Source organism: Antedon bifida, chromosome 4, assembly GCF_963402885.1.
Source record: "Antedon bifida chromosome 4, ecAntBifi1.1, whole genome shotgun sequence".
Lineage (NCBI taxonomy): Eukaryota > Metazoa > Echinodermata > Crinoidea > Comatulida > Antedonidae > Antedon > Antedon bifida.
In genome coordinates this window covers 28,492,103-28,519,565 of record NC_136229.1, presented here as the reverse complement: position 1 = coordinate 28,519,565, position 27,463 = coordinate 28,492,103, and the positions used below count along the sequence as shown (strand labels likewise).

At 31.6% G+C, this 27,463-nt stretch overlaps 3 protein-coding genes across 5 annotated transcripts in view; 1 reads left to right on the top strand and 2 right to left on the bottom strand.

Moving 5' to 3' along the window:
- The window catches only part of LOC144839308 (uncharacterized), a 193,594-nt gene extending 176,740 nt beyond the window's left edge, over positions 1-16,854 (top strand). The window contains exons 14-19 of the mRNA XM_078694625.1: positions 10,200-10,328; positions 10,537-10,650; positions 12,403-12,549; positions 12,938-13,330; positions 13,670-13,714; positions 15,870-16,854. Coding sequence (XP_078550751.1) covers positions 10,200-10,328; positions 10,537-10,650; positions 12,403-12,549; positions 12,938-13,330; positions 13,670-13,714; positions 15,870-16,402 — 1,361 coding nt within the window. The 3' untranslated portion in view covers positions 16,403-16,854. The remainder of the gene's footprint in view (positions 1-10,199; positions 10,329-10,536; positions 10,651-12,402; positions 12,550-12,937; positions 13,331-13,669; positions 13,715-15,869) is intronic.
- A 1,472-nt stretch (positions 16,855-18,326) lies between these two features.
- Positions 18,327-25,669, bottom strand: LOC144840666 (uncharacterized). 2 transcript variants are annotated; one of them, XR_013611945.1, is made up of 3 exons: positions 25,554-25,669; positions 19,772-21,133; positions 19,141-19,153 (listed from the first exon to the last, which is right to left on the bottom strand). XR_013611945.1 is itself a non-coding variant. In XM_078696573.1 (2 exons), the coding sequence occupies exon 2, from the start codon at positions 20,334-20,336 to the stop codon at positions 18,993-18,995; it is 1,344 nt and encodes a 447-aa protein (XP_078552699.1). In that variant the 5' UTR covers positions 20,337-21,133; positions 25,554-25,669; the 3' UTR covers positions 18,327-18,992. The 2 variants fall into 2 exon arrangements, 1 of the variants encoding a protein (XP_078552699.1); XM_078696573.1 differs by having other exon boundaries at positions 18,327-21,133.
- On the bottom strand, positions 21,601-25,545 carry LOC144840665 (uncharacterized). Of its 2 annotated transcripts, none has more exons than XM_078696572.1 (2): positions 25,393-25,545; positions 21,601-24,874 (listed from the first exon to the last, which is right to left on the bottom strand). In XM_078696572.1, exon 2 carries the CDS (start codon positions 24,814-24,816, stop codon positions 22,807-22,809), a length of 2,010 nt encoding a protein of 669 aa, XP_078552698.1. In that variant the 5' UTR covers positions 24,817-24,874; positions 25,393-25,545; the 3' UTR covers positions 21,601-22,806. The 2 variants fall into 2 exon arrangements, with proteins under 2 accessions (XP_078552698.1, XP_078552697.1); XM_078696571.1 differs by having other exon boundaries at positions 25,384-25,396.
- Positions 25,670-27,463: the final 1,794 nt, after the last annotated feature.

The following is a 27,463-nucleotide window of genomic DNA, read 5'->3' as shown; positions in this document are numbered from 1 at the left end:
ATTTAAATCTTTTACTTGTCTAATTCTTTTTTCCTGTCATGCAATTAAAGCATACTGCACCAATGTAGTGACATATCATATTGTTGTATTTCATCTTTATTACAAGGCGGGAAACATACTGTACATTTGTAAAATACAATAAAGAAATAAACATAAGGCTGATACTGTACCTAAATTATAAATTGTTGATTTAATATGAATTGAAGTTTTTTAAATAGATAATCATCATCATTGCAGATGTTTGTAGATCGTACTAGAGCCTTAATCTTAAAGTAGCAACAGTAAACCAGTAGGCCTAATGAGTATGATTTATTTCAGGATGGGAACACCCCACTACATCTATATCTTAGCTTATTCAAGTTTGACTATGATCTGATGAGTGGTTTTGAATTTGAATTAGAGATACTGAACAGTCTTGTACATCCAGATACATTAAACACATCAAACAAAGTAATGTACAATACATTTTAACAAAAATAATGTAAACCTTGAACATGTCTAATTCTTTTTTCCTGTCATGGCAATAAAGTATCGTGCACCCAATGATATGACATAGCATAGTATTGTGTTTCATCTTTATTATTTTGCAAAGCGGGAAACATACTGTACATTTGCAAAATACAATAAAGAAAGAAACATATGACTGATACCTTAATTATAAATTGTTGATTTAATATGAATCGATAGTTTTTAAATAGTTAATCATCATCATTGCAGATGTAGATCAGTACTAGAGCTTTTTTTAATCTTGAAGTAACAACATGGCAATTTGATAGCATCTAATGAGTATGATTTATTTCATGTCCCCACTACATCTATAACTGAGCTTATTTATTACAAAGTTTGGCTATGATGTGGGGTGGTCAATTTGAATTAGAGATACTGAACAGTTTCATTTTTCATTTCATTTATTTCAAATATCGTCATCGCAGCCAAAGCTGAATTACAAAGATATTTACATATTCTCAAAATTATTATTAATATTATTCATTTAGAAGCGAGATAAGGTATGGGACTGCACTTTTTCTTTATCTTTCAACTCTGCATTTGGGTTGTTGATACTTTACACGTCTTAGTTTCATGTTACTTACATTCTTCACTGGAAACCATTTTCCACATCAAAGTAATGTTCAATAAATGTTAACAATTTTTTTTTACATTAAACTTAATTCTTTTTTCCTATCATGCAATTAAAGTATTGTGTACCCAATGTAATGACATAAACATATTGTATTTTATATTTTAATTATAAATTTTTAAATAAATAATCATCATCATTGCAGATGTTTGTAGGCTAGTAATAGAACCTTTTTTTAATCTTGAAGTTGCAACATGTCTATTTTATAGCATGTAATCCTAAACCAATAAGCCTTAATAATTATGATTTATTTCAGGATGGAAACACCCCACTACATCTATATCTTAGCATATTCACTAAAGGGTTTGGCTATCATAAAATTGAATTAGAGATACTGAACAGTCTTGTACATCCAGATGCATTAACCACATCAAACAAAGTAATGTACAAAACATTTTAACAAAAATAATGTAAACCTTGAACATGTATAATTCTTTTTTCCTGTCATGGCAATAAAGTATAGTGCACCCAATGATATGACATAGCATAGTATTGTGTTTCATCTTTATTATTTTGCAAAGCGGGAAACATACAGTACTGTACATTTGCAAAATACAATAAAGAAATAAACATATGACTGATAACTTAATTATAAATTGTTGATTTAATATGAATCGATAGTTTTTAAATAGTTAATCATCATCATTGCAAATGTAGATCAGTACTAGAGCTTTTTTTAATCTTGAAGTTGCAACATGTCTATTTTATAGCATGTAATCCTAAACCAATAAGCCTTAATAATTATGATTTATTTCAGGATGGAAACACCCCACTACATCTATATCTTAGCATATTCACTAAAGGGTTTGGCTATCATAAATTTGAATTAGAGATACTGAACAGTCTTGTACATCCAGATGCATTAACCACATCAAACAAAGTAATGTACAATACATTTTAACAAAAATAATGTAAACCTTGAACATGTCTAATCATAATCATTGCAAATGTTTGTAGTAATAGTAATATAGCCTTTTATTTAAATTTTAATGTTGCAACATGTCTATTTTATAGCATGTAATTCTCAACCAATAATCCTTAATAATTCAGATTTATTTCAGGATGGAAACACGTCCCCACTACATCTATATCTTAGCTTATTCATTACAAAGTTTGGCTTTGATGTGGGGTGGTCAATTTGAATTAGAGATACTGAACAGTCTTGTACATCCAGATGCATTAAACACATCAAACAAACATTTTAACAATTTTTAAAATAGAACATCTTAAAAACATGTATCACGACAGCGCATATAATGTAATGAGATAACACAGTATTGGTTTATTATCATCATATTATATTGCACATTGTTAAAGATACATTTGCAAATTACAGAAAAAAAAAGCAAAATTATTAATCAGAGCCATACAGTCACAATACAAAATGGCCGGATAATAAATGGTGATTATGATTCATTTTAAGATGGAAACACCCCACTACATCTATATCCAGAGTAGACCCAGGATTGTTGCCCTAGGTGCTCAGGCAACACACTTAATTTCATAGTAAATGTTTTTTCTGCCACTAAATTAAAATGTAGATTCCATTTCGTTGTATATAATATCCATATATAACGTTATAGAAGTCCAGAATTTGAACAAAATTGACATACTGCAGCGTAAAATTAACCAACAGTCAACAATACCGTGCACAATGTACCGGCGGTCAGCATATTTTTTGTAGCAGTCTTTTTGAACATGTGCAGAATGAATTTCTGACTGACTAGTTGCTTGATAATTATGATTCTTTGCAGGATGGAGACACACCACTACATCTATATCTAAGAAGGAGTTCTGGAGTTAATTTAGAGACAGTAAACTATCTCTTAACTAATGGTGCATCAACCACATCTCTAAACAATGTATGTATATTCAATTGCTGTACTGTACGTCAATACTACTACTAAATAATTGAATTATTTTTGTTAACCAGAGTCATACAATAATTGTATGAAAACATTAAAAACAATTGAAAATATGTAAATTCACAATTTTATACTATATTATATTACATACAGTAATAATACAATTTGATTTAGTTGCACAGAATACTATAAGCATTCATTTAAAAGGAAAGGCATAAATATTTTTAAAAGAGACTAGAGATGCATTAACCACAAAGTAATGTACTGTAATAGTGCATCCAATGTTATACAAAAAATGAGTGTAATGGTACAAAAAATGGCATGAGGTGAACGATAAAAGGTTATATTTCAATGAGGGGAATCTAAATAGATTCCTGTCATTTGAATCAGATGAATAAAGGGTAGCTAGGTCTAGACCTACTCATATCAAATAGTAACATTTATTTGTTTTATATATTAAATATATGTATTTGGATTTTATAAACATACCTCCTGTTAGTGTTAATGGTGCTAATGTAGTTTCGTACCCACCCCTTAAAATGACTCAAAATTGTTTCAATAATTCATCCAACCTACTCACGGGTTGTCCACAACATCCTGCAAACATAACATGGTAAATTTTAATTTTTGTTAAATAATTTTTTATTTATAACTATTTTTAATCAATTAAAGTAAATGTGTAATAAATTTTGACAAATAATTTTTTCACCTTAAACTTAATTTTTTTTTCCTATCATGCAATTAAAGTATTGTGTACCCAATGTAATGATATAAACATATTGTATTTTATATTTTAATTATAAATTGTAGGTTTGATATGAATTAATGGTTTTAAAATAAATCATCATCATCATCATCATTGCAGATGTTTGTAGGCTAGTAATAGAACCTTTTTTTTAATCTTAAAGTTGCAACATGTCTATTTTATAGCATGTAATCCTAAACCAATAAGCCTTAATAATTATGATTTATTTCAGGATGGAAACACCCCACTACATCTATATCTTAGCTCATTCAAGACATGGCTTATCTATCACTATCCGATAAGGGGTGATGGTAAACTGGAATTAGAGATACTGAACAGTCTTGTACATCTAGATGCATTAACCACATCAAACAAAGTAATGTACAATTTAAAAATAATTTAAACCTAAACCCTGTCTAATTCTTTTTTCTATCATGAAATAAACATATAATGTATGCAGTGTACAGTATTGCATATTATCATTGTATTACACTTTGTGAAAGATACATTTTATTATATTACGATATTCTTATTATGAATTGTGATTTAATATTTATTGAATTGATACAGTTTTTAAATAATAATATAATATTCTACCTATTCAGATTATAAACATTTGGAAAGTATAATATTTCATAAAGAAGTTATTTAATTAAACTGATTAATCGTCGTATATCAACCAGAAATTCTACCAGTTTTTATTTTTATTATTATTATATTTTTATCGTTGTTGATATATATTCATAGACTAACAGGCGTGACATGTACTGATATATTTTTTATAATTAGTTTGATTTGGGTTTGTATAGCATATCAACTAAATTAATATCTTAATCAATTAAAGTAAATGTGTAATAAATTTTGACAAATAATTTGTTCACCTTAAACTTGTCTAATTCTTTTTCCTATCATATTATTTTATAGCATGTCATTCTAAACCCATAGGCTTTAATGTTTATGATTTATTTCAGGATGGAAACACCCCACTACATCTATATCTTAGCTTATTCAATACAAAGTTTGGCTATGATCTGATGAGGGGTGGTAAATTGGAATTAATACTGAACAGACTTGTGCATCAAGATGCATTAACCACATCAAACAAAGTAATGTACAATTTAAAAATAATTTAAACCTGTCTTTTTTCTATCATGAAATAAACACATAATGTATTCATTGTACAGTATTGCATATTATCATTTTATTGCACATTTTGTAAGATACATTTTATTATATTATGATATTCTTATTATGAATTGTGATTTAATATTTATTGAATTGATACAGTTTTTTAATAATAATATAATATTCTACCTATTCAGATTATAAACATTTGGAAAGTATAATATTTCATAAAGAAGTTATTTAATTAAACTGATTAATCATAGTGTATCAACCAGAAATTCATTTTACTCTACCAGTTTTTAATTTTATTATTAGTATTACTGTATTATTATATTTTATCGTTGTTGATATATATAGATATTTATAGACTTTAGAACAGACATGGCACATACTGATACGTATACATACTGACGGTATTTTTTATACAATTAGTTTGATTTGGGTTTGTATAGCATATCAACTAAATTAATGTCTTAACAATTAAATCGCATTTGTTTATAGATGGGAAAGACGCCAGTGTCTATTTTAAAAGATAATAAGCAGATGGACCTAGAAGTAAAACACAAGATTTTGAAGTTATTTGAGGGTAAGTTAGTGTTTTAAAATTAATTTAACCCCTGAATGCAACCCTGTTTTTATTGCTAGCTTTAGTTCCAAATTTAAAGGGGGATTCTGGGTTTAAAATTGCTTTTAAATATCGTTTATTTATTAAATAAAAAATATTATAACAATATAGACATGTCAGAATGAAGAAGTAATAACGAGAAATTAAAAAAATTAAATTTCATATACATTTTAGGGTAAATTCATGGAAAGTCTGTTTTTCAGCAGCTTAGGGAAGCTCATTAATATTCATGAGATATTCACAAAGTCACGTCATCAGTGGATTCCAAACTCGCGACGTCATGTACGTTGTGTTTGTCAACTAATTTACATCTCTCTCCCCCTGTCAACGACGACCACCCGATCATTGTGAAATACATTTTTTGTAGATTTTCTAAGCTAGGCCTAAAGTGTAATAATAACAGTCGTAGCATATATTTATTTGACATTTAATGAAATACAAAATTTAGTACAGATTACGGAGTCATTAATTATATACTATTTTTATACCTCGAATAGTACAGATCGTATTATCGGCTTCACGTACTAGGCTAGGCCTGCCTAAATCATTTTTTTTTCATGGGTGAGAGCCATTTGAAAAGGGATTCCATGCCACGATGGCTACGTTAAAACATTGGGGACCATCATGGGCCTAGCTAGCCTACTACTACTAAACGATTGGCCCATAAATAACAAAACTCAGTGGATTCCAAACCCATCCTGTCAACCAAACTCCTAAACAATCTAAACCTAAAACATTCTACAAAATCGGCTGTAAATATTGAGGCAAAACAAGGTCCGATCGCCGTCCGCACGTATGGTGTCCCGATCATCTAAGTAGGCCTAAAATAAGCCTAGTTTACTCTCCAAAAAAGCGGATACTGCATCAAGCAAGTAGACCAGGTAGTAGGAAGGAGACCCTAGTGTAGTAGACCCTATGCGAATTGATACTACCAGGCCTTTTACTATAGGCTACACTTGTTAAAATTAGCAATACTTATGTTTACAAATATTCCAACTCTCTCATTCGAGCTATATTATCTATACCATTCTGGTAGGTCGAGTCGACCTTCAATCAAATACTGTACATCGTTCATGTTGTGATTATAGACGGGGTATACTCGACCCGACCAGTTTGGTATTGTATACTATATCTGGTTATCACGTGACGATGCCAGGCATGGGCAGAGAGAGCACGTGTATCGTCGTCTCCTCGCTCAGGAATGTATACGTTACGCTTCATTGATTTTGAAGGCTTTAATTTCCCTAAGTCAGTGCGAAAATCGGCAAACGTAAAGTGCAAACATATCTAATTTTTCACTGTTTTGTTGAATTTTCATAGAAAATTGACTTTATAAATGGGAAGACCGACTAAAATTACATCAGATAAGTATAATTTTACAAAAGTAATTGATATGGTTAATGATAACAAGTCGTCGGAAGATTGACCATTTCACAAATTTCCTATTCTGTAACACAGTGTCATATCGCTGTAGCTGCACTTGTAACCTGGCCTCATTTCACACCCTTCGTTCTGCTTCACCGGGCGCTTATATAAATTGAAACTTTTACCGTTCAAGAGACAAACAAATATATTTTACATTTTTTACTATTCATTTTAAACCCGAAACCCCCCTTTAAAACAAGATTATTTACTTGATTTTGTACAAAAACTAAATTTTTCACTTCAATAATGGAATTCTAAAAGTTTTGAGAATACATCGATTTCTGCTGTGTTTAAATTCGTGTCTAAGTCTGTTCAGCTTACTAGAAGGTGCCAGAAGAGACACATGAAAATCAATCTAAAACAAGAGATAATAACGACCAACATTGATTTCAATGTCTTGAGCGACATCAGCCTCACTACTTATTACTGTACTGTATTATTGTAATCAGTCATGTAATGTGTGTGTACACGAAACGATGAGACAGTGATAATAATTATCTTGCCTAGTAAGTAATATGGCGCTAACAGGTTTCAGGTACTGTATGATCCTTTACTTTTATGCCATAATCATGCTGATGAATTTGAACATCATTTACTGTATTTTTATTGCTTTTATTTGATTTCTGTAATCACTGGATTGTATTTTCAATGTGTGGAAATTGTAAATTAAACAAAATGCTCTACTTGATTAGGCAGAAATTAAAATGTTATTTAGGAGTTTTAGAAAATTTATAAAATAAAAAAAATATAAAAATTATACGTTGCACCTGAATTTATTTATTATTGTTACAGTAGCTCAAAAGTCTTCAGCAGCAGCAGCAAAAGGTACAACTGGAAAATATTATGAAAAAGAACCAACATCTGCAACTACCACAACTACAGGACTGTCAACGTCTAAAAAAATGTTACCATGTAAGCCTTCTTTAAAATGGAAGTAAAGTATTCTAATTTTGAATAGTAAGATTATGATTATACAATTTAAAACAGCACCTACAAATATTATGCAAACAATGAATGTCTTATGAGTTAGTGAGAATATTCCATGGGTTGAAATATTGACTGCCCTATTTAACAATGCGGAACTGAATTAAATAGAACATTTAATCGCTCAATTTATCTTGATTTTGTCACCATTTTAATTCAGTATTTAAGCTTTATGCAATTTGGCCTGTATTATATGTCACTACTTTAAAGCACAATCAAATCTGTCTATATGCAGTTAAATCAGTATTATAACAATCATTTCAATGTCTTATTAAGTAGGATATCTATACAAATACAGTGCAATGGTAATCATTATCAAGTTTCTATCTCACTCGATTCCTATTGAAAGCAAAAAAAAATTACTTACATAAAACAATAATACTCCTTTACTTTTCAGTTAATGTCACAGTTCATCTCAAAAGCATTAAAGATTCACCACATCCACAGTATGTTGTAGACATGTTTGAGGACATTTTTGGTGGAAAAATACATATACATGCTGAGGGGTCCTGATAACAAAATCCTCTACAGTACTTGATTAGACAGAAATTAAAATTTTATCTAGGAATTTTAGTAGATTCCTGAAATACAAAATAAAGAAAATTACACTGAATTTGTATATTATTGTTACAGTAGCTCAGAAGTCTTCAGTGGGTCCAGCATCAGCAGCAAAAGGTACAACTGGAAAAGAATCTGAAAAGGAACCAACATCTGCAACTACCACAACTGCAGGACTGTCAACGTCTAAAAAAATGTTACCATGTAAGCCTTCTTTAAAATGAAAGTACATATATTCTGATTTTAATAGTACAATCAAAATTCGACCAAATATTATGATTATACAATTTAAAACAGCACATACAAATATTCCTGAAATATAAAATAAAGAAAATTACACTGAATTTGTATATTATTGTTATAGTAGCTCAGAAGTCTGAAGTGGGTCCAGCAGCAGCAGCAAAAGGTACAACTGGAAAAGATTCTGAAAAGGAATCAACATCAATGTCTGCAACTACCACAACTACAGGACTGTCAACGTCTAAAAAAATGTTAACATGTAAGCCTTCTTTAAAATAATAAAATATTCTAATTTTGAATAGTACAAACAAAGTTTTATTAGAATTATTGGGCATTAGTAGGTATACTTACAGAACATGCCTTTGAAAAATCTATATACAGTTGAACCTCCTGTAAGCGACCATCCTCGGGACCGGGAAAAGTGGCCGCTAAAGCATGGTTCCCACTAGCGACGCTACATAACGCAATCTAGGCAACATAAGCAAATGCCCTTCTAGAGATACAGATACAGATCTTTTATTGTCATACAAACCAAAATAGTACAGTATGAAATTTGTCTTCTTGTTGCGAAAATATTTACAACACTTGCAAAAATCCTAAAATTTTATCAACAATGAAAATTCTAATTCTTATCTAGGTTTGTTTTTATTAAATACACTGACTGCTGAAGGTAGAAAGGAATTCCTAAATCGAGTTGTTTTAATACGCATCATTCTTAATCTACCAGACTTATTAACTATAAACTCTCCATGCAAGGGATGCGTATCATCACTGATAATAGATTTAACTTTCTTATTCACAAGATCATTGCACATTGTTTTCTAAGGGGTTTAAGTTTACGTTTAAGATTTTGCTAGCTGTCTTCACTACCCTATTCAGTCTATTGTAATTGGCTTTGGTAATACTGTTACCACAAACAATGCAGCAAAAACAGAGTACAGATTGTATTACAGATTCATAAAACAGTTTCATCAAAACATTACATACATTAGACTTATTCCTTTTCTAATAATTGGGTTTGCATGAAATCAAACCTGCGTTGTTTGCAGCACTATTGTGCCATCGGTTCCCATTTGTGATTACACAATACATAACTTTGCGTCGCTGCGGGAGATTCGATATTGGTAAGCGTTCTTAAGGCTAAGGGCCTCTAAATTCTCCAGCAAATTGTATTTCATTGTTTATGATCAGATAGTTTAGTATTATTTATGATTATTAGACAAATTTTAAAAACCTTTTATCATATGAAAATGGTCGGTCAAAATCTGTGTTGTTTCCTCTTCTCATCTAAAAAACACAGGAATGTTCTTCACAGAAATGTTTTTAAAACCGCTTTGTAATAAAGCTAATATCTAAAGCACAATAAGTATCAAAATTGTATTTTTTACTGTTGCTCTCTTTATTTTTTGCCAAGTATTTCGCTCAGTTTACTTTTTGATACAGTTTAAATTAATAGAAATACAAAACATAAACAAAAACCATAATTATTTTTAGGTCAATTGTCTAAAGTGGATGAAACAACACCAGTGTCGCAATCAGCAAGAACTACTCCTGAAAAAGAATCTGAAAAGACTGTATCTATCACAACCCTTGGCCTGTCACCGCCTAGAAAAAGGTTATCATGTAAGTATATAATGAAATGTAACAAATAATACAAATAAAGTGCAACCAAAGATTAATGTTAAACTAGAAGTTGAAACTTGTCTACTGTAGATTTTGAAGAATATTTAAGAGTAAATTTTTACGGTAAACACAAATCTTTTTCTTTTTGTACTGTTATATTTTGTACAAAACTGAACTTAATTCATGACTAGAAATATTTGTTTTGTAGATTTCAAGACAACAGAAGTGACACCTGCAAAAAGCACTAGAAAAGTAGCAACATCGACACAACCATTAACTAGCACTAAGCATTCAACATCTGAAACCTCACTACTTACTACGAGTAAGTATTCTTCTAAAATACAAAGGAATACCAACTAACAACAGTTAAATTCCTTGAACTCGGCCATTATTAATATCCTAGTTATTTATTTATATTACATAGCCTATGTAAATACGTGAACGTGATTGGTTGAAACTGCGTCACATGACTACCGCTGCGAGGATCATAAATCGTATATATGCTCGAGAACGATGATATTGACTGAGTAATTATCGTGTCCCCTGTCATTAATCATATAAATTCTCGAGTTCGATGATATTGACTGTGTAATTTTTTCTGTGCAACACTCGCGTTTGCCGATAAATAAACAAAAGTCATCTACTGGATTTGAACTCGGGATGGAATTGTCATCCATCACAAGACAACGCTTCAACCACGGAACTTGCTTGAAGAAATTAATCTTTTAAACTATTTAAGCTATGCATACATAGCGCCCTCATTTGTTATTAGTCCTCCCTAAATGTGATGAAACACCGTTTGTAATTGGTCAATACTCACGGTAGTAACCTAGTAACTAGTACACGCTGAACATCCAGTGATTCGGCTCCTCGAAGAGAAGAAGACGAATTGTTTATTCGGCCTACCTGATTATAATATTATTATTAATAGGCTTATTGATGGAAATTCTTCTGTTAATTTAAACGACCTAGGCCTAAGTGAATATTTTATTGCCAAGGAATCATTAATTAGTAATTATCTGTATATTATTCTTCGCAAGGTAAGGTGTCTAGGCAGGCTTGTTTACATACAATACAAATACTATAGGAGGCCTAGCCTAGCTTCACCCAACCCAGCAGACTTGTTCTTGGCTATATAATATAACAGATTTCGCCTTTTATATCGGTAAAATATAAGATTTGACATCCCCTCGGGAGGATATTATGTTCTCGGGGAATTATATATATCCCTCAGCTGCCGCTTCGGGATATATATATTCCCTCGAACATAATATCATTCCCTCGGGGATGTCAAATCTTATATTTCACCTCTAAGCAGGCAATATCTGTATAATATTAAGCACATCTCCTAAATGTATGTATGAATATTCAAAGTTTGATTTTTTATCATTGTGTTTTAAATATATGATCATTGTTATTCAAAAACAGGTAATTCTGAGACAAATCACACATACAAATTTTTTTTAAATGAATATTGCTGCTGTATTTGGTAAAATTTTAACTTAAATGTTTCAGATTCAATTCAATTTTCATTAAAGACCCATTCTCTACAATTGTTGACGTTTTGTAAAAATAATTACTTTCAAAACATTAAAACAGGTCATTCCTTGTCTTAAATGTATGTTATTTTGTAAATTATGATAAAATGAGAGAAACGTACGGACATCGTACACTAACTATAGGCCTAGCCTGACGTTGTCTAGTTGCTGCAACTAGAGAGTACACCTCCGCCTATGCATATGAAAATGTTCCCATAAAGCTTTAAAATCTTATGAAAATCGGACAATAACTTTTTGAGCATAATCCTGCTAACAAATAAAGAAAAAAACACCCAGACACAATCGACCTCATCATAACCTCTCGCCATTCTGGCAGAGTTAATAAAAGGTTATTTATAGACCAACAAAATTATGAAATGTTCTACAAAATTATATAATTTAGAACTGAATCTTTACTTTAGAACCATTCTGTTTATCTTTTACCCCATACTGTATTATTAATATAGTTAATTTATTTCCAGTGTATCACCTGCCACTTTTCTCTATGCTTGTAAATTTTTAAAATAAATTGTTAGCTCAACAGTCTGTAGTCGATCAAACAACACCAATGATTCAAGCTGCAGGGTCTAGCAGTACTACTGGAAGAGAATCTGAAGAGATACCATCAATGTCTGAAACTACCACAAATGTAAGACGGTCGACAAGTAGAGAAAAGTTACCATGTAAGCCATAACATTTTGTAAGAATTAGTTCTTTGATGGTAAAAAAAATAATAAATATACAAATATTATTGCATGAAACTGAACAAAATTTGGTTTATTTGATGTTAGAGTTCTGTCTGTCTGTTGTAGCTAACCAGATATCATTAGTTTCATAAAATTGTAACTAAAATTACATTAGTAGCGGCAAGTTGCTATTATCGTATAATCGATAATTAAAACACTAAGTCTCCTTAGTTTGCTGGTATAAATCTGTATTATAACAATTTGTTCTCATTGTCATTAAAGTATAAAATCTGTAACACTGTGTAAAATATTATAATCATTATAAAACACAGCAAGTTTCTTCTGCACAATACCGTAATTCTCTTTATAATACTTTATTTTCTAGATATTCTGACACTACATCTCAAGAGAACTCAAGGTCCACCATATCCGCAGTATGTTGTAGACATGTTTGAGGACATTTTTAGTGGAAAAGATGTTATACATGCTGAGAATCTGCCAGAAAAAAGTGACACAGTTAAAAAACTTATTAAAGTGATGGGAGACATTGGTTTTACTATTGATTCCCTCAAACATAACTGTATAACATTTTATCTTTGTGTATTACATTTAAGATCTCTATTTCTCATATGGAGCTTGTATAATAATGAAAGGCTTCTGAGATTGTTAAGTGAAGTATTAGCTCCCGAAGAACATCAGTCTGAATTCATTTCTCAATGGACTTTGCTAATCGATCAACTGCAATATGAACAGTTTGTCAAGATTATGCAACTAAATGGTAAGTTAAAATTACTTGATCAGTCAAATTGTATTTTCTCATGAATGGTGATTAAACCTTGCTTTCAGTTTTGTAATTATCAGAAAAATTTAAGTATTAAAATTATCAATTTTTTCTTTTAAAAAATATTGTTTTTAATTTATTTTGATTTGTGCAATTTGGATCCAGAAAATAGAAAAATAAAGAAAACCACTTATGTATTGCATAGAGGCTAAATATAAGGCAAAAATCATAACAAAAAAAAGAGCTGACTGTGTCGGTAAATAAATTTATTGAACAATAATTGAACAAATAACACTATCCACTCCTTTACCAGTTTTGTATACTTATTGTTTTCAGAACTTTCAACACCAAGATTGACGTCACCAATAACACCCTCAATACGTAAGTTAGCAATATATGTTAGTATACACATTAACATATATGAGTGCAATGTGGCAAATAATTTCATGAGGTGAAAGATAAAAGTATATATTTTTTACGAGACATATTTTATCTTTCACAGAATGAAATTGTATGCACGAATATAAAACATTCATTATTTTTTTATAACACACCTACTGTGAATTATGTCAACAACCGAACATATTTATAGGCCTGCTAGCCCAGGCTGGTACTAGCAACACTAAAATTGCTAGGCAACCATAAAGATGTATTGTCCCCTGAAAATAGTCAAATTGGCTGCCAGCCAATGAGTTTTTGGTTGAATTTAACCATTTATTTGGTAATTTTATAAGTGAAAACATTAATTTTTTTTGTTTTTTTATTCGATGGAAGAGATTGACTTTATTAAAACTACAAAATAGTCTATTCAAAGTCTGATTTTATTAATCTTTATTTTTCATGTTTTTGGGGGACAATACATCTTTAAACTTTATATTAAATGTGATGTGCCCATATATGGACATGATGATGTCATATCAACAAAGGGCATTGTTGTCCATCCAGCAAAAAGGTCGACCACTCCAGACCCCTACAGCAGCAATCAATTTGTAGTAGCAGCAGCAGCAGTAGTGCTTAACCTAAGCTCAATGTCCACCTCTTCTACCATGTCTCAAAAAGAAATGATGATGGTGGTGTGTTAGGATTCATAGAATGTACCATTATCATTTTGATATCTGGTTTATATATAAAAGTTTAATATATTTTAGTTGTAGCTCTCTTCTCGGAGATAATAGGCCAATGTCGGTTTATCCATAGATTAGATAGTCACAAGGATATGTATCAACGGTGAAATCAAGTACATTTATCTTGTATTATGTTGAACACTTTCCACTGTTTTCAGTAAACTCAATATCTAAAGCTCTTTCCAATTTATAATAACAATTTTAGTTTTAATAAGTATTAAGGTATAAGTATTAGGTCCAATAGAGGTTGTAACGATGATACATCATCAAGCAAACGATTGACATAATACAGTCACTGTATAGCTCAACAAATGTATATCTTTCTGATGATGATATTAATGATCATTGTCCTGCGTTCGTCAAGGAAATGTTAGTAGTACCACCACCATATTTAACCAAAATGTTACCTCCGCCAAGGAGGTAATGTAATCGATCGCGTGTGTTTGTTTGTCTGTTTGTTTGTTAGCAGGATTACTCAAAAAGTAATGAATATACAGATAGATATGTGGTCAAGGACCATTCCATTAAATTTTGGGACCATTTGGGACCATGGTCCCAATTCTGGACCACTTTTTAATATATTTTAAAAGCCGGCGAGCAGTCCTAAAGTAACAAGTAAACTGAAATTGCATTTTCTCGAGTACTACTTGTCCAAAAAACTTCATTTTTGTACAAGAGGCAAGAGTTATAATTTGTGATTTTGTAATTTTAAACATAATTTGATTTAATGTGCACCTTTTTTGATGCGAGTAGTTTAAAAAAGCTATTTCTTTTCAAATTCACTCGTTTTCGCGTTGCTGTTCTATTGTTAGTCAACTGAAGCTATATTTTTAATTGAAAGGCTTGTTACATAACCATTACACCAAACTCGCATACACATGCTTGTAGTGAAATTAGCTTAATCACAAACAGCATTAAGACACACACAAATATATATATATATTTTTTCCCGAGGAAATCTTATGTAGGAGATTTTACAGTAGGCAGAGCTATGCACTCTCGGAGTGGCTTTCTAGTTTAATTATGTTATTACAGTGTTCAAACAACGCTGTAAATATTCATTATCAATAAGCATATATCATTATTATTCCAAAGACATTGTCTCTGGATGTCAATTTCATTTAGGTTGTTCTTACAAATTATATTGTTGCTTATAAATTAAATGCATCTTTTCAGAATTTATTTTTTAACTTTGGATTAACCTTAAAAATTATATATTGAAGACATATTGTTATTGTTTCCAATAACTTAACTCAACAAGGCCATATACATGGCTGCAGTCACATGCTCAAGTTAGTGTTTACCGATCAAGCGACCGACCAACCAACTGACATTGTGAGCTGTAGATATAAAATATAAAAGTAAATTTAACTGTTCTTTAATAGTTTATGTATAATTTTATATCTCCAAAGAACATTCCACGCAAAAGTTGAACATGTTGCTGGCTGATGTTGATTTATTCTTCACAAACTATAAAAAAGTTAATCTCCTGAAATTATTGCTGTTGGAGTTTCAAGGCAAAATAGCTTTAAGTGAAATACAGAAGGGTAAAGATGCATTTTGTCTGTTCAACATGCTTGTTGGTGCTGGGATTCTCGGAAAATCAGATGTTACTGTTCTTATTGAAGCGGTCTTTTTGGGTGGTTTACTGGGGTTTGCTTCGACGATTGAGAAAATGGTACCATCTTTTAAAGGGTTTGACAATTTTGAGGTTTGTAAATTCTCAAAGGATCGAAAAAATCTAATTGACTTCGGTTTCAAAATAAGTAATGAAACAACAAATATGATTGGCCGATGGTACAGTGTTGAGCCAGAAGACCCATGGGATTTGATCTTCAACATTGAAAGTTCAAATAAATTGCCAGATTTAGTTAAAGAACTTAAAGAAAAAAACATGCTTAAAGAATACAACATCCTAAAATCGTTTGATAACTCTGCTCAGTAAACCTTGAGTGGCAGTGTAACAACATACCACACATTATGCATACCTCCAAACTATCTCAATAAGGGCTGGAGTCTCCTTTTAAGCCATCTCCTAATAAATGCAATTCAATAATTTGTATATCAAAAAAAAATATCGCAATATTTCATATTCCTATTACTCTAGATAAAAATATATATATACTTGCACTGATGAAGGGCTAGTGTTGCCCGAAAGCTCTGCTAACTTTTCTGGCTGTTTACTTTATCGTTTTGATTTAGCTTTTTGCTTTTTTATTTGTATCTCCATTGAGATCCAGCCACTGATACCCACAGCATTGTCATTTTTTTCAGTAATTTGCCTTTGGATTTATATATCGACTTTTTCTCATTCTCACAGATTTCCTCATCTTTATCGTTTCAAATTAATTAATTAAATTTCAGTATATCACCGGGCGGTTTAGAATTAATGTTCTTTGCCTGATTTGTTTATATATATATATATATATATATATATATATATATATATATATATATAAACAAATCAGGCAAAGAACATTAATTCTAAAGACTTATGTTTTACATTTCACCTGAAGAGTGCGGCCAGCTACATGCTGGTCGTACGAAACAAATTTGTAGTGATTAAAACAATGAAGTAACCAAGTTTTCTGCTGTTATTTTATTTATTTATTTATGCTCTACCTTGGTATTGAGCACTCTATCCTAACGGTCTGATAACTTCAACCTGAATATATATATATATATATAAACTCATCAGGCAATGAACATTAATTCTAAACCGCCCGGTGATATACTGAAATTTAACTAATTAATTTGAAACGATAAAGATTAGGAAATCTGTGAGAATGAGAAAAAGTCGCCCCAACCGAGACTCGAACTCGGATAATTTGATAATACTGTAATGAGCACTGATGAAGGGCTAGTGTTGCCCGAAAGCTCTGCTAACTTTTCTGGCTGTTTGCTTTATCGTTTTGATTTAGCTTTTCGCTTTTTTTATTTGTATCTCCATTGAGATCCAGCCACTGATACCCACAGCATTGTCATTTTTTTCAGTAATTCGCCTTTGGATTTATATATATATATATCGTTTCAAATTAATTAATTAAATTTCAGTATATCACCGGGCGGTTTAGAATTAATGTTCTTTGCCTCTTGTGTTTATATATATATATATATAAATTCAAAATAATACTGTGTTAATCATTGTAGATATCATGATAGACTTTTAAACTAGTTGTTTTGTTTTCATTTGATAATACTGTAATGAGAGTAAGGACGTTTAAAATCACTTTTTAGCTGTGGTTGATTTTGCCTTTGTTTTTGTATGACTTTTTCGTGTTTGATTGTTTTCTGCATATATTTGTATTACTATAATGTATTGATATTTTTCTATGTTAATGTTTTGATATTTTTATGTAAATGCAATACTTTCAGCTTCTGCTGCTTGTTGTATATATACGTTTTTTTATACCGAAATAACAAAAAAAAATAAATAAAAAAAATATTTTTATTTTATCTATACAAAATGATTAAATCAACAATGATACCCAGTTTGTGCCAAATAAAAAAAAACCTGGATGCTTAAAAATAAAGTGTGTCTGTTTTCTTGTTATGCAGAATTTATTTAAAAAAATCTTCTTATAGCCTATTTTAAAGTAGATTTTTTCTATTTTTTACATAAATGCTAATATTATGAGCCCATCTAGCAGGAAATAACAGCTGAGTTGGTGTTCCTAACTGAAGTGTAAGGAACACCCACATTAAACTTACAAATAATTGCCCTAACCTGAATATCAACGACTTTAACATGACGAGTTCATAGCAAGAGAAAGGTGAAAAGAAAAATACAATTAACATTTTGTACAATTTAATAATAAGTAACATAATATACAATAAAAAAAAAGTAAACACTAATAAATAATGAGTGCTCTAACTTTAGACGCAGAGTAGAACAGTTTAATAGACGCCGCGCAGAAGTTAATTATCACCATTCGGACTACTGTCGAATGCCATTTGATGCGTACTTAACCAATCAAATTGCAAGATTACAACCAGGTGTATTACAAAATATAATATCACAATAGCTGCACATACAATTTTATATTAGGGAAATATAAACACGGTCACAAGATGAGGTATTAACACACGAATTAGTGTAAAAAATGAGTTGCTAATTGAAGTAACACCAACATTTTTACATGACGAGTTCAGAAAGAGAAGAATGTTCACGAATTTATTTTAACAAAAATCAACATTGTGTACAATATAATAATAAATAGGCATACAATATATAAAATAAAAGTATATACACAAATAAATAAAGAAGTTTAATTTTCAATTGAAGGACCTTTAAGTGGAGGACAGTCAGGTAAGTCAAATATTTAAAAGTTTTCCAATAGATATAAACATATCAAATAATGCTAAAAATAAACAATTTTTTCTAAATAAACATTCAACTAGGCGAATTGCTATCTTTTAATTATCATAATCTAGATGGTACATGATTCTTGTACTTGATTTAGTAATTGAGTATGCAGTTAATGTTATCGTCAATAGAAGTTAATAAATTAGCTCCACAGTAGCTTCACATACTATTAAATGGTACCATTGCATATCATTTTCATAACCTGCATTAGACCTAATAAACTTTCAATAATGGTTTTCAACATGTACACATCACTGTGTATTAGTTGAAATAAATTCATACCATTTACGAAATGAGAAGCAGCGTATGTATTGCCATTTGTAAGTGCCACTCTTGCCATTATATAGAACAAAATTACTTCTAACGTAAACGTAACGTTATGACCTTTAGTAACGTATTGAAATACACCATCAATTTCCCATGACCTATAAATCAAATCTCTACAGTCGGCTATTTCTATTTCCATGAGAGAAATGTTTGGATGTCTGTGTACCTGCAAAGTAGTACGAACATCTTCAATAGCCTCTTTTAAATCGATGTCATTACCCATTAAGTAGTGGAATTTTACCAAGAGAGCACGCATTCCTAAGAAATTGTCACCTTTTCCGTTGGGGTAGACCATTTCACCTCCTGTACTGTAGTAATTCAAGGCCTTCTTTTGATACTTTCTAAGCTCTTTGAGTGAACATTTATTTCGTAAGCACGCTAGTACAGACGTGATTAAGTCTCCTAAAAGCTGATACAATGTTGTTCTAAACACTTTATCATATCCCTTCACTACAATGGATTTAATATCCTTAATAATTGGTAACAAGATGGATTCTGTATTTCTGATAATTTCTGTAATGGGAACATTGTTGTTCAGCCAGCAAAGGACTTTGCAAGAGATTAGCCCCATATCAAAGAAAAAACATTTTAATGTACTGATATCTTGTTTCAACTTCAAACGATTTCGGAACTCTGTAAGACATGTTGAAGCCATTGGATGATTCAAAAGATCAGCCTTAAACTTTGAGTAGTCACCACTTTCATGTACGTCTACAATATCTAGTTTAACACATATCTCACGGCTGATGTCACCTGTTAAAGATACTTCGCCACCTGCGATACCTGACATCACCATCACCCAAAGATCGTGTTTAGTTGCTGTCAATATTTTACTTACGTCGTCACAAAGTTCATCCGATAAATGACCAATTAAATTTTGCTGTGGAATAAAGTAGTGTGGCAAATATCTCTTCTGATAGCAACTAATCAGCCAGTCTAGCACTTTTCTAATTAAATCCATGGTGTTGTCAGATGAAATAGTTTCACACATCCATAGGCAAGCAGTCTTGATGAAATACGAACAGAATGGTGTAGGTTCTTGAGACTCAAACAGTTTGCGTCTTTTCTTGATAGCTTTTAAAGCAAACATACATCCAGCAAATGGTTCCGGCATTTCTTGAATGAGCTTTCTCTCTGCAACAGAAAATGACAATCGCCATTCTCTCTTCTTTTGTGTCACTATCATGACGTCCAACGGGAACTACAAGACATTCTAGACTTGATATATTGTTCAATAACTCCTGTGATGGCCATTTACTTGCCCTCTGCCTTGTAAAAAAGTTGTCAGTAATAGGTGGCCATGACTGGCATGATAAGCAATGCACTAAATCGCTTGATAGGTCAGATGCTGTAGACGGCTGTTGTAGTGATGGTCCGTGTATTTCAGCTCCAGAATAATGTACATCCTCATAAACACAGTTACTCTCTAAATAATATTTATAGCTAGTGTTCCAGTAACCATCAGATGAAGGTAAATCCATTGTTTTTATAGCATATTCCTTCAAAGTACTATTCTTCAAAAAGCCATTGTCATCAACGAAACTGCCGCTTTCATCGTCAAACACTTTAAAACTTTCGTGAATGCTCTTTTCATCCAATACTTTAAGTTTCAAATATGCTGGTTCATTTTTATACAGTTCCGCTATAACACTCACTTCTGTGCTGATTGGTTCTTTTTCCTTCGGATGTTGCCAACACACTGTCGCAGAAGATAACACAGCCATCATGTCTACATCACCCAAAATGTATTTAGGCATTCCTTCACAGAAACTCCCACTGGTATACATTCGTTTAATTATTTGGGTTTTCTCTGTATTGTTATATATCTCTTCAAAAATCATTGAATAAGATATTTGAGCCAATCTTTCAAATGTTTTACATGCTATTACGTCATTTGCAAACTCGTCCATCACTAGTCTCGTGTTCATATTTTCCGCCATCACAATATAATTTTGTTCACAATTGTTTTACTTAAACATGCACCTGCAAAATAAAAAGTAAACAAATGTATAATGTAATGTAGTCACGTTTGATATAGCACAATATAACAAAGTTTCAATATATGCCATATTTATGTATGGTACCTGGATTTGTTTAATGGACCGTTACAAAAATAGCCAACGTAAAAGCTTTTTATCTGCACAACACCACAAACTCGGTGTGTTAAAAATGAAACTGGGTATTGTGTATTTGATGCTATTGTTCAGGTTCACATTGATAGGACCATGGAGCAGCTCCATGATAGGACTTTGTTTCTGGTTTATTATTAAAATGTATACTGTAGTTATGAATTACTAACGACCAAATTGTTAGCAAGATTGTTGATCGGCTATTAGTGTGGCCTAGGAACTCAAGTTCCCATTGTCCATTGTTGTCGATTTTCAGGTTCTGTAAAAATCGGAGCTAATAATAAGATTTAAACAGCAAACTTTTGATTGACCAATTTATTTAATGTTTTTATTTCGAGAAAGGTATAATGTTATACAATATCAAAAAAAGTGTTTCAGGTTATGGTTATTGTCACATTGAAAAATCAGATGTTATAGGCCTATGTATCTCCCTATGTGATTGAAAAGAAACACAGACTGTTGCTATGTATTCTAACATTCAGTAATTCTAATCAATAGGATCGTTTGTACTATCTCGAAGATGACTACTAACATAATATACGATATAACGAACTATTGTGGGATACATGTGCTACCTGTTTAGGTTAGATAAAGAAAACAGACTGGAACAGTTTTAAAACAATAAATAATGTGTTACTTACGTCAGATTTTGTAATTTAAAAACAAATTGTAAAACGCATATATTGAGAGCAATAGAAAAAATGGCGGCAACGGGTTTTTCCAAACGAATCAATAATATGGTAATAAGAGGAGAATTACAATAATGATGTTTAACTATATACATGGGTGTTGTCAGAGAAGCACGTGATAACTGTCTCTAATTGTTGATTGGTCGATTTATAAATCAATAAAGCAATACAATAATACAAAGGATACAACATACTGTATATAATAATGTAGAATAACGAATATATTAAACAGTCGGTGATGTGTATCCCTTCAGTAAATATGGTGAATGCAGCTATCAATACAGGGATATAATCTGTCTAGACGAATGTCAAATACAATAGATAGGCCTTCTAATTGTATCCCACAACAATAGTGGATTGTTCAGTAGACTTGCTAATAATAAGGGATATTTATCTGCCAATACTTGAAATATTTGTATTAGCATAAATGACTCCCTACACTGGCTACATATTGTACTATAGGCCTACAATACTTTTAATGTAGTGATGAAGTTAAATTAAACATTCTTTAACATTTTTGTCTTTTCTTTGCCTTATTGCATCCCATCCCCCACTCTCTATATTTATTATTATATCATTATATTATTCACTAAACGTTATACATAATACTATAATAGTTAAAAACTTGACAGTGACTAATACAAATGTATTATTATTATTATTCAAAATAACACAATAAAGTAGTAAGTCTGTACATTAGTTTGGGCATTTCCATTTTCTTATGGCGGGGGCATCAACCAATAATTCAGTGATACATAACGGTATTTAGTTAACATCTCAGGAATCTCCACATGGCTAAAAGATTACACGACAGACCACCACACCATCGAGTCTTTCACTATATAGTACCATTATATATCATTTTCATAACCATAACTAGACCTAATAAACTTTCAATAATTTGTATCAAAATATGTGCATTAGTATGTATTTCTTTCAGTTCTTTCAAGCAGCCATCTAAAATTCTAGTGGCACGGTGAATATTGCCATACTTAAGTGTTACTCTTGCCATTATATAATAAACAACTATGTCCAAAGAAAACCTAACGTCCCCAAGACCTTCGATGGCATATCGAAATACGTCATCAATCTTCCAAGACCTATAAATCAAATCTTTATTTTCATCTCTAGAAATTTCCACATATGGAATGAACGGTTGTTCGTCTTCCGGTAATGCAGTTTGAAAATCTGCTATAGCTCTTAACAAGGCTTTGTCATTACCCATTAAGTAATGGAATTTTACAGACAGCGCATGCTTTCCTAAACAGTTGTCGTGGTTTCCGTCAGGGTAGACTATTTCACCTCCTAAATTGTAGTAATATAATGCTTTCCTTTGATACGTTGTCAGATCTTCGATTGAGCATCTGTTTCGTAAGCACACCATTACGGACAGGATTAAGTCTCCTAAAAATTGGTACAGTCGTGTTTCAAACGCTTTATCATATCCCTTCATTACAATGGATTTGATATTCCTGGTGATTGGTAATAACATGGATTCTGCATTTCTGATGATTTCTGAAATGTTAACATTGCTCTTTATCAAAGGAAAGATCTTCCTAGAGATTGGCCAAATATCCTTTGACATCCAATTGAGAAATAGCAATTTTAAGGTTACTGGTTTCAATTTATTATTCAGCTTTTTAATGAAGTCTTCAAGGCAGCTTGATGTCATTTGGTGCTTTGAAAGATCATCCTCAAATCTTGAATAGTCATCATTTACATTTACATCTGGAACATTCACTTTATCACATATGTCATTCTTGATGATGGTTCTGAAAGGTACTTCACCATCCACAATACTTGACATCACCAACACCCAAAGATGTTCTTTAGTTTCTTTCAATTTCCCAGTTACGTCATCACAGCATTCGACTGATAGATGACCTATCAAGTTTTGTTGTGGAATAAAATAATGTGGCAAATATCTCTTCTGATAGCAATTAATCAGCCAATCTAGCCCTTTTCTGATTAAATCCATGGTGTTGTCAGATGAAATGGTTTCACACATCCATAGACAAACAGTCTTGATGAAATACGAACAGAATGGTTTTGGTGTTTGAGGCTCATACAATTTGTGCTTTTTCTTGATAGCTTTCAAAGCAAACATGCAGCCAAAAAAATGTTCCGGCAATTCTTGAATAAGCTTTGTCTCGGCAACAGAAAATGACAATCGCCATTCGATGTCCTTTGTGTCACTATTATGACGTCCAACTGCAACTACAAGACAGTCTAGACTTGAGATGTTATTTAATAACTCCTGCGTCGGCCAGTTATTCGGTCTCAATCTTATAAAGTACTCGTCAGTAATAGATGGCCATGATTGACACGCGAAGCAATATACCGTATCTCCCAGATCTGTTAATTTAGACATCTGTGTTAATGATGGGCCGTGTATATCATACTCAGATGGAGCATAATTCTCCCTAGCTTGTTTAAAAATAACTTCCATAAAACTGCTACTCTTATAATAACCATCTTTATCAATAAGATTTTCTCCAAGGCTGCTCTTTCCATCAAAACTTTTAAGTTTTAGATAGGCTGGTTCATCTTTATATAGTTCAGCTACAACAAAGGCATCTTTTTCCGGAGGTTGGTGCCAACAGACAGTCTTGAAAGATAACACAAACATCATATCCACATCACTCCGAATATATGTAGGCATTCCTTCAGAATAACTTCCAGAGAAATATACTCGTTCGAAGTGTTCGTCTTTTTCAGTATTGGTTAATGCCTCTTCTACAATACTAAGATAAGATATTTGAGAAAATCGTCCAGTTGCTTTACATGCAATTATCCCATTTGCGGCCTCATCCATCTTCAGTTTTGGGTTCATATCTTCTCTCATCATTATCAATGTTGGTATAAATCTTCCACAAATTAATGTTGTGTTAACATACAGTAGGCCCCTACTTGAAAAAAGAAAACAACAATTATTCGCCTTTTTATAAATTATACAATCATTGATAATCGAATTGAACAACACTTATATAAAACTTGAATCTTATAAGTTTGAAATCATTCAGTATATTAACTGATATATCAACCGAAACATAACCTCTAAATTAGGACAGAATTGTGGCCTATTACTTAACATTACTTAGACCTACGTAGACCGTACATAATAATACGTATCAACAACGAAACTAAGTAATGTAAATAACATCATCTGTTGTGCCATACATGGAGATATTATTGAATAGGCCTACAATACGGTGTTATTGAACAAAAATAGGCACAATCAACAGCCAATGGTGTATAACGTAGACTGAACTTTAAGGTTAAATGAATCAAGAAGTTTCAATCAATAAAGCTTGTATTGGGCCCTTTTTTCAATATCAATTATAGCTAAACAACAAACAATTTCTATTAGATATACTGTAAGCAACATAGAAAGATACTATATAGGTATACTCACAAAATATACAGAAAATCACCTAACTAAATGTCTACAACAACATAGCACCATTACCACTGTGTTGTATGCCTGAATGAGTCGGGAACAATTAAATAGGCAGCCAGCCAGACAACGAATAACAAATTCATTGTATCTGAGTAAATGAATTAAGTAAATAACGGTATGCCTACCTGGAACACAACACGATTCGGAATCTACAACACAGATAACAACGTTAACCTTTTATCAAATATAAGATACGGTTGTACATTTTCATTATATTTAGGCTTGTATTAGGCCTATACATTTCAAATGTTCCATCATTTCCTGGAAAGGTTACACAGGATAACATTACAGTTCATTGCTGTATAGTTGGGGCGCTAATCGATTATTATTAGTCGCTTACAGTCAGTTAAATCTGATATCGGGAAGTCCTGTGAGTGTGAAAGGTTTTCTACAAAAATGCCGTCACACTACGCAAACCTGGTTACAACTTGTTACTTTTTGCATATGTGAAAAGGGTTAGTATATTACGCATAGTACCATATAATTATTTTGTTAGAAAATAATCTCTACAATTTTAATTTGGAAATGTTATTGTACAAAAAAGAAACTTATAAAAAAATAAAACAACTCCCATTTCTGATTTTGGAATTGCAAAAAAGAAGTTGCAAACATTTTACAAGTACATTAATATATGATTCTTACTTTTAGATTAATGTAATTTGTCTTTGAGAAAGTGAATTAGGGTCATCAAATAATAGCATTTGGTCGGTAAAATACATTCACATGAATGAATGTCATGACAGTACAGTAAAATGTTTTAGCGTCATAAAATAATAACTGCTCGTGGATGGGTTGGTTAAATACCACATTGAAATACAAGAAATGTCATTGTAGAAATGTTCATTTTAAATAAAGTTTCATTTCAACCTGCATGATAAAACACCAGACAAACTGCCAATAGATATATGATGTCTTTCAATAATCTTCTTACGACAATTACAAAACAACGACGTCAATTAGCTAAATTCATCCACCTTTATTTACCCAGTACATCTGGCTTGTTACAATAGCATGCATACCGGACTCTAAATACTCGTAACAAACGACGAGTGCAAATCTTCATCTCTATGCCCGTTTATACATTACGTCATTACATAACGAAGTGTAACTAGCGATATCATTGATACGGATGAACCAAAAATATTGGAAATGATTAAATTCACACACTACTTGAGTGAGGTACATTTTGCCATGACCTACAGCCATAGAGCCTTTGTTTATACCTTACTAAATAGTACCATTACATATCATTTGCATAACCTGAACTAGTCCTAACAAACTTTCAATTATTTGTATTAATATGCATACATCATAAGAATGCTCTATTCTTAAGGCATCTGCGATTGTCGAAGCAAAATATATGTGGCCATTTTTTAGTGCCACTCTTGCCATTATATAGAATACAATAAATTCTAATGGATATCTAGCTCTATCACCTTTGATAACACATTGAAATATATCATCAATTTTCCATGACATATAACTCAAGTTTTTGCAGTCAGTCATACATATTTCTATACAGGTAGACAACTCGGGTGTGTGTACGTCGAATATAGTATGCATGAAGTCTGTCAAACTCCTATCTAAATCTTTGTCATTACCCATTAAGTAATGGAACTTAACTAACAGAGCACGTGTTCTTAAGCATCGGTCGCGATATCCGTTAGGTTGGACCATTTCATGACCTATGTTGTAGTAATGCAATGCTTTATTTTGATACGCATTCAGATCTTCGATTGAACATTTGTTTCGTAAGCACACAATTGCAGACAGGATTAGTTCTCCTAGAAATTGATACAATGCTGTTTTAAACGCTTCGTCATATCCCTTCATTACAACGGACTTAATATCCCTGATAATTGGTAATACGATATATTCCATATTTTGAATTAGTTCTGAAATGTGAATTTTGGTTTCCATCAAGCAAATGATAGGCCAAGAAAGTTGTATAACATCAAAAGCAAACCATTTCATGGGGGCATTTGATCTTAACTTACACTTTAAATAATAAATAAAGTTTTCAAGACATTGTGTA

What these genes read in the sequence shown, in the direction of transcription:
- LOC144840665 (XM_078696572.1), bottom strand. Translation starts at nt 24,816, where the DNA reads ATGATGAGAGAAGATATGAACCCAAAACTGAAGATGGATGAGGCCGCA.
- LOC144840666 (XM_078696573.1), bottom strand. Translation starts at nt 20,336, where the DNA reads ATGATAGTGACACAAAAGAAGAGAGAATGGCGATTGTCATTTTCTGTT.